This window comes from Stegastes partitus, unplaced genomic scaffold (assembly GCF_000690725.1).
Source record: "Stegastes partitus isolate 25-593 unplaced genomic scaffold, Stegastes_partitus-1.0.2 Scaffold829, whole genome shotgun sequence".
Taxonomy (NCBI): Eukaryota; Metazoa; Chordata; class Actinopteri; family Pomacentridae; genus Stegastes; species Stegastes partitus.
In genome coordinates this window covers 121411-129998 of record NW_007578560.1, presented here as the reverse complement: position 1 = coordinate 129998, position 8588 = coordinate 121411, and the positions used below count along the sequence as shown (strand labels likewise).

The following is an 8588-nucleotide window of genomic DNA, read 5'->3' as shown; positions in this document are numbered from 1 at the left end:
GGGGTAAGATTTGTGTTTTTGCACTAGGTTAAGGGAATGTGAATTAAATACATGTACATACATGATATGCCATATTGTTTATTATATATCTCAGGTTTTCCCATATATTTTCTACTATATATGCTTGTACTTCATTACACTCTTTAAATTGTATAAGAATAACATAACTGCACTGTAAATATGTCTTAGAATAGCTACGATTTTTTTGTCGAATTGAGATGGAGACAGATTGTCTCTACACCTGCAGAAATAATTTAACATTTTATTTTGTTTTTCCTTTTAAATCACACGGCACTGAAGCTTAGTGTGAAACTGTGTCAACTGCAACAGCTGTCAACAGCACTGACATTAGCAGCTTTGGCAACCTCATTTAATCATCAGCTGTGAAAACAAACAGCAGGCGTACTGCAACAAGCCAGAGTCTCGCTGAGCTACCAGCTCTTTCCTTGTCTTTAAATGGGGTAAACTCCACTATTAAAAGAAAAACAAATATGAACTTTTATTTCAATGTAATGCCCACGTTCACAGTTGCAACCATTTTGTGCGCGTCAGTCACTTGCACAGCAAAAGGTGCAGCATTAGAATTGCAAGTTTCATTACATGTTTAGCAGAAGATTTGCACTTTACCTCAGCCCATAGAAAACCACAACCTGAAAGGGGAAGTATGTAACCGAGCTGTCAGTTAACCCTCTGCAGTCTCTGTGCACATCTGAGTGAATACCCTGTAGAATGAATTTACTGTTCTTAGAATATTTCTTCTGATATTAATCAGCATCACACAAAACAGGTCTTTTTAAAAAAAAAAATTCACATAAGTGTCAAACAGAAAAGAAAGACATAAATCAGTCAATGTTTCATATTCTAAATGCCGACAGACTGGATGTAGTGCTTTATTACTATAGTATTGTCAAAGCCATTTAAACTGAGTCCAGCCATGACCAAGATCAGAGTGTACAAAGACAGAGACAAGACCAACACTTTGAAGGGCTGAGACGAGTAAAGATAGCTGTCAGTCCCACACTGCACCACACATAGGTGCAAACCATTGAGCTGCACCACAGAAACTAGAGCCCTAAAACATTATTACATCATTACCTTATATTCAGATTAGCTTCTTCTGATGGATGTGCAGTAGTCAGGAAACTATGATGCATTCCATATAACCACAACATCCTTCTTCTGCAGCCCTGCATTCCGTACCTGCTGCTATCAAATAAGGGCAAAATGCCAATATTGTCAAAATATCCTGTAAAAAAAAAAAAAGAGAGAGAAAATAAAGGGGTCACTGACACTGACTGTACTCACAGAATGAGGACAACCTACATTGACAAGCAAACTGACTTTGACATTGAAAATCTGTGGCCACAGATGAATATATTTGGGTATCCAGTTACTACTGTGGTCAACCTGTTTTCTAGGCAACATTTTGCTCTGCTAATTCTCACGAAATGTTCAGTAATTAGATCAGGGTGTTGTTAATGTTTTTGTATGTTTTTGTACATTCCATTTTTATTATAATATATTCTGAGGGTAGCATCTCTCTCTTTATGTATGTCATTACCATTTTCAATAAAACTGTATCATGATGTTAAGGTATTATTCTCTCTGGTTCTTTTTCTGTGGCATTTTCCCCCCTTATTTGGAGCTTGCTTATCACCTATAGGCTGTTTTTCTTAGCATGACAATCAGTCAGAGAGGAACATCTACTCTAATCTTGCGACACCCAGTTCTGTGTAACGAAGCTTCATTCATAAAGATGTGCTTATCGTGATTAAAGGTAAAAACAGAGAAAGCAGATATAGGGCTCCTCAAATGCACAGTTTGTTGCATCTCATAAGAGCTTGTCACCATGCAACAGAGAATAACTTTTACAGATAAACTCTTAAGCTAACAGAAAGGAGTGATCCTGTTTCGAGGGAGGACATGTTTCATGAATTAATGCCACCAGTGTCACTGATTGACTGACATGTGACCCAATAGTGATAGTGAAATACACAAAAACTGAAATAAATACATCAGGACCTCCTTCAGGAGTGATCTTTTAAACCTCTGACATCTCATGCCAAATTATTAGAAATGTATTATTGTGCTGTGAGGAATGTCATGTCCCTGTTGTGCCACCCCCGAGAATACAACATAAACCAGGTAATCTGGTGGGAAACAAGTCTCCAGGAACCCCAAAGATTCACCACATCATCTGCAGGTAATGCAGAAACCGTTTGAGTCCAAGTGCACGTGTCTACAATCAGAACAAGACTGTACAAGCTCCATATGTTGCTAACCAACATAGGCTAAGCGTTATAAATCAAAGAGCAGACACACGTGATGCAGATCAAAGAACATTTTTGAGGACAAGAACCTTAAACCTTAACCTGAACTTTAAAACTGTGATGCATGGTGGAGGAAGTGTTATGGTTTTGGGGTTATTTTGCTGCTTCAGGGATTGGGCAACACTCAGTCACTGAGTCAACAATAAATTCTGCATTACATCAAATAGAGTCTAAAGATGATGTCAGGCCATCGATCCAACTTTTTAACAAGACAATGATCTTAAGCACAGTGTCAAATCTGCTAAGAAATGACTGAAAAGGGAGAAATGAAGGGTTACTTTAGTGGCCAGTGGTGATCAGTTTGAGGTGAAGTAGAGAAGCTGGTATGCACTCAGAGGTATATTGGCATGTGTAAGAGCTACTGTACTTTAAAGAACCAGCCTTGCATGGTACAATGTGATTTACAACAGTGGTAGGAGGAGGGACATGGAAGATACAGCCTCCTGTTGAGGTTTAAGTGCTAAAGCGCATGACTTGACATCAACACGGCGCCATTTCAGGTTTTTTTCCGCAGAGGCACCTGAAGCTGCAACATGGCTGCATGCTATTTTAGTAAGCACCAAAAAAAACAAACAAATTCTCATAAATTTGCCTTGTGTGGCCTTCAAACTGTTGAGGCGTAAACAGGTCGTGCCAGACGACCGGTATTGACGTTGCATAGTTGAATACATGCTGCAATTAAATAGTTTGGTTTAAAAATAATGCGATACAAATAAAATCGGCAATGACAAAAATACACAATAGCTAGAAGATGACTCCCACTGTGATCAATATTAGAAATGATTAGAAAAGAAGAAGAAAATGTTAAGAGAACAGATTTTCAAAAATACAGAACTAAAACAAGCAAACAAACAAAAACGGATAACATATCTAAAATGCACTACTCGATGAAAATAGCATTCGTTGAACAACGCGTTGTTGCACAATTATGACATCTGTGATAATGGTAACTAAGTGGAAAATGCTGCATTTGAGAGTAGAAAGTGAGAAACCTAACTTAATTTGAATATATATTTTCCACTGTAAAAACACAGAACCTCTACACATTAAAACCCTTTACAGAGACATGCAATGCAACGCAATACCAAACAAGACTTAAAAGGGAGGGTCTTTGAAGTGTGCACGTTACTTTCCTTTTTAATCACCTGGTTTGTTTTTCATATTCTTGGAGATCCTGTCCTTTCTCTGTAACATTAGCCTTGCTGGTGCTACTTCAGTGAAGAATGTAACTTTGTGCTTTCGTCACAGTCTTGCATACAATATAAGTTCTTTAGTGCCATCTAGTGGTTTCTTGTGCAATCAAGTGTTTTTTTCCCTCCACTGTAGGTCTACTGCATTATTGGTAATAGTCTTGCTGTGTGAGCTGTCGGTGTATCGGTTACTGTTACTTTATTTTCTCAGCATTGATATTGACTTTCTAGGTATTTTTCAAAGGGTACTGAGAAAATCCCTTTCACTGTCTTTCTCATGGTTTTAAAGCACAGTCAGACAGGCATGTCTGGGTATGAGTGAATGCTGAATTCAGTGGGTGTAGGAGACGGACGGTTGCCCAGAATCAAACATAGGTGTGATTTCACATATGGGAAATAATGTCAGATTTCTAAGAACAGTCAATGAAATAACCTTATATTAATGTGTTAAAGTCTCCCTCTTTAGTGTTTTCTATAGCAAATTAACCCCTAATAAATGGGTTGTAAGCTAGTTTTAAACAGATGTAAGGACATTTTATTACTTAAGTTATAACTTCTCTTACAAAGACTTGTTTTATATGATTACATTCTATTATTACTATATGGTCATTTATTATCTGTAATAAAGTAGCATCCACTTGAGAATGTCCACAAGGGAACTTGCAGTTATTAGTGAATAAACAATTATATCTGCTTACAACTACATCATACTATGTTATAAGTCATTTATTACATTTTTATATACTGCTTACTAGTGTTAAATAAATGCACTTAAAGTAATTTGTTACCTCTAAAGACAATACTACAGCACAGTCCTTGTTGTTTAACCAAATTCGTGAGGCAAAACAGAAGATGCAAATATGACAAGAAAGGAACACTATGCCAGCATGCATCACCTTCACACTTCACAGCTCGTGCGTGAAATGTTGATCCAAGATTGTCTGTAGAGATTGCACAGATCTATCTACTGTGGTTTCAAACAGAATTCATGCTACTGCTGTATCTAAATCTAAATAGATTTCACACCTGATAAGAACATCCTTTTAGCACATCATGTGAAAACACCGTACCCACTGTGATCGCTTGCAGATATGTAGGTGCTTCAGGTGAGTTACTTAATGAGCTGTGAGTCATGTGCAAATGTCAGTATCAAAAACAACAAAGCTTCCTTTTAATCAGCTTCTGAATTTGTTTAGTTTCCAAGACTGCAGCTGCACAGTAAAATACCTGTTATATAAACAGTCTTTAAATGCTTTCTACAAATGACAAATGCGAAAGGAAGAAATCACATATGTACATCAATGCATAATAACAGCCTTTATGGTAACTTCTCCGTGTTGTTCTAAGAACGCACAAGTGACTAATGTTAGAAGCAGATTAAGGAGGTGGGGAAACTGCATGTTCTTTGCACTGACAACAGTCATTGCACACATTGATTCATGCGCAGCAGCAGAAGCATCCGCTGGGAACAGATAAGATCAGTAACACCCCTGTTCTGGTTCCTTTTTATAGGTTATCGCACATACAGATCTTCATCAGAGTAAATACATTCACCTTGTTTTACTGTACACATCTCAGTCTTTGTATTTATCTTCTCATCTTGCTCTTCATTGTTAAATACAAAGGAGTTTCCCTAGTTGTTCTAAATATCAAATACATCACGTTAACCTTTATGCATTAAAACCACATTGTGAAGCTGTTGTGTTGCTTCTCTCACAGGTTCAAGTATGACTTAAAAAACCAAACAGGCTTTATGTAACAGTCTGAGTTTGTCCTTTACTGCAGGTTTTATTCATTTTGATTGTTTTGTTTTTTTGCTGGGTTTTTCCGTGCTTTCTGCTCATGCCGGGAATGCAGCATTGTTTCGGCTTCCACCACTCTAGGGTTATGGGAAATAATAATAGTTTCAAGACAAACTACAGTTTCATATGTGGGTGTATTTGAAAATACTTTATACGCACACATACACGGCTTTAGACAAAGTCTCAGTTATACCAGTTGTTCCTTGTACGTTTAATGGCAAAATAACAGAGGACAAAATAAATTATTTACAACACATAGTAACATGTAAACACAATCTTCTGTACAAAGAAATATACATGCAAAAGTAAAAATAAGTCATAGTAAGACATTCAAGATGACATTGCTGCAGTCTTGTTCTAGGTGTATTTAAAATGTGACAGTTATGAGGTTTACATCCTGGGTGTGGGCGAACTGCCCGACCCTCTCTGTACATGTTTACATCATGAACACGCTGGGTTTCCCAAAGGCATTCAATCACTTTGATCATATTCTGCCACGAGTAGGCTTTCAGAAAAAAATGATAAAGCAATTAACGTCATGATTTTGGGAAACCCACATCCGCACTAATAAATAAAAATGACACAAAATGAAAGACACAGACTGTACAGACGAACAAGAGTCATAAAACTCAGCATGTTATCGACTTCTGAAACGATAAATCATTTTGTCTGACGGTAACTCTGACAACCTTTGAATAAAATAATAAGAAAAAAAAAAATGCACGTTTTTAGTTTCACCCACCTCACTAGGTTGACTCACTCAACTGGCACTTAAAAAAAGAAGCTTTCAACAACTTCTTAACCTAAAGACATCAACTCATTGAAATGAAAATAACTGGCAGAGACCTCTTACATGGCAGATATCTGTTAATGCTGATGGATGTTTGTCAAGGGGGAAATATTTGAAGTGTTGGTGGTACAAGATTTGGTTGTCCCCTAACCCTAATAGCCATAATGCATTCTCTAGTGCAGCTCACTGTGACCTGGCCATAATGAGCATTTTTCCCCCCCTAAAAACCAATTGCTTGGTCAATTTGTCAACCAATTCTGTCTTATGATGTCAAACTGAGATGCTAAAAAATCTAGCAACATACACCAGTATCTACCTACAAAAGCCAAACAAACTCACACAGCAAACCACTTTGTGCACAGCTTGAAAAAAGACAAGTGAATTATTATTATTTTTTTTTAGCAATAAACCACCAAACAATTTCTTATAACAATTAGAATAAATAAAGCCACACTGAACCTTTGTAAACACTTGTATGTCTGGGCTCAGTGTGTTCTGTTATAACTTAACATGAAAAATCATAAAAAACAAAAACAAAACAAAACAAAAAAACATATTAGCAGGAAAAGAAAGCATAGCCAACTTTGGTATTGTTACAGAAAATAATAACAAGGACAAAATGAAAGCATAAGTGCCTATATTTTATAGATACACAATTTTATACATTATTTCTGAAAAACCCTCCTTTGTCTCAGGGTTTTGCAGATATTAATACTGAACTTAATACATAAGAGTTAACACAATACAGACATCTATTGCAGTACCAGGTACGTACATGCCTTTTTAAGAATACGGCTACAACACAAGTCTTCATAAATAGTTGCATAAATGTTAAAGCTGCAACATTGCACATGAGAACTGATGCAAAATACGAGTGCATTTCTAGTAGCGGTTTGTTCATAGTGGAAATCCAGCCGCTGAGGGTCTGCAGGGAGTGACTCACCTTACTGCATGGACTCACTAATACTCGGCAAATGAAATAGCTTTTGTTCGTTTGAGATAAATTCTTCAAAATGAGAAGGAAAAGCAGGAAAACATTATTTACAAATAAGGCGGATGCAGGTAGGAATCTGAGAAGCTTTGCCGAATATGCTATTTGCCGAATGGCTTTAACGCTTGTTCAAGTTAGTTTTCTTAGTGTCACAAACTGAAATTATTTAACCGTTCAAACTGAAGTGGGTGAATAAAGATAAGCTAACTATTGCACTGAGTGTAACCTTAGTGTGTTTCTGGAAAACATGGTTTTGGTAGTCACATCTTGTTCCAGAATCAGTGGACCCTGCTGATGGGCGCCACTTTAGCCACACATCTTGTTTATCTTGTGTTCTTTCTACTTACTAACTACCCTTTGTTTTCCAAAAGGTATGAATAAAGACAGTTCTCTGTTTCCTCACTGTACATGGTTTCATTTACAAAAAGTAATCTCTCGTTACAAAAAAACATTTTCTTGTGTTCAACCGAAAGCAGCCTGAATTATTCTTAATATACAGTATTCTATTTTCTTTGTTTAACACTGTCCAAAACGCAAGACTTGCTCACGCTGGCTTGTTGAGAAATCTTGGTTTTCTCCCTGCTAAGTCAAGGTTTGGAATCTCAAATAGATTCCAGCAGTTCATTTGTTGTGCAGGCATAACGACAATATGCCAGGGTTAAGGAGGGGAGACGGGCGAGAGTCAAAGGGTTTATCGGCAGAGGTCAGTCAGTCAGCAGCAGCAGGACTTTTGTGGCTTAGTGTGGGAAAAGGGGATCATAGTGGACATGTCGCTGGTGGTCCTCTCAGTCGGTTCTCAACAAGGATTAACTGAACCAAGAGCAGCATTGGCAGGAATTCCTCTTGGTCTACCTGGTGACCTTTTTGTCAAATGTGGTTGAGCAGGCGGCTGTGAAGGAAGGCCTTAATGGTGCCTATGGGCCGAACGTCGTTCTGGTGTTTCCGCCTCTCGATGAAGGAAATGAGCCTGGAGGTGTCCAGGTGTGTGCTGTAATGATTCTGAGACGGTGGCATTGCTGGTGGCTGCATGTGATTTAAGGTGTCGTGTCCATTGTCTCTGTTCAACACACCTCGAGGCTGGAGCCAAGGCTCCTGCAGGCAGGACACCGCAGAGGGACGTCGCTCCGGCTCGCCCTGGAGCAGCAGGCGGACAAAGTCCTTGGCAGCTGGGCTCACACCCTGGAAGTAGTCCTCAGGGAAGCTGAAGTCCAGGCGACAGATGTTCAGACACGTCTCCTCCAGACTCTCATCCAGGAAGGGAGAAGCGCCGCTCAGTACAACATAGGTCACGACTCCTGTAAATGATCCGGTCCATGAATATACTGCTAAATAGTTATTAGTCAACAGCTCACTTAGTCAGTTAGTTACAGGCAAGATGGAATATATTTATACCGTAAATTCATACAAAGAGTTACCGTAATTTCCGGTCTATAAGCCGCTACTTTTTTCACACGCTCTGAACACTGCGGCTTAAACAATGATGCG

General features: G+C 38.3%; 1 protein-coding gene across 1 annotated transcript in view; it reads right to left on the bottom strand.

The window, feature by feature from the left end:
- Positions 1–5505: 5505 nt before the first annotated feature.
- Positions 5506–8588, bottom strand: part of triob (trio Rho guanine nucleotide exchange factor b) — a 108529-nt gene continuing 105446 nt past the window's right edge. Inside the window, exon 61 of the mRNA XM_008292744.1 lies at positions 5506–8398. Coding sequence (XP_008290966.1) covers positions 7971–8398 — 428 coding nt within the window. The 3' untranslated portion in view covers positions 5506–7970. The remainder of the gene's footprint in view (positions 8399–8588) is intronic.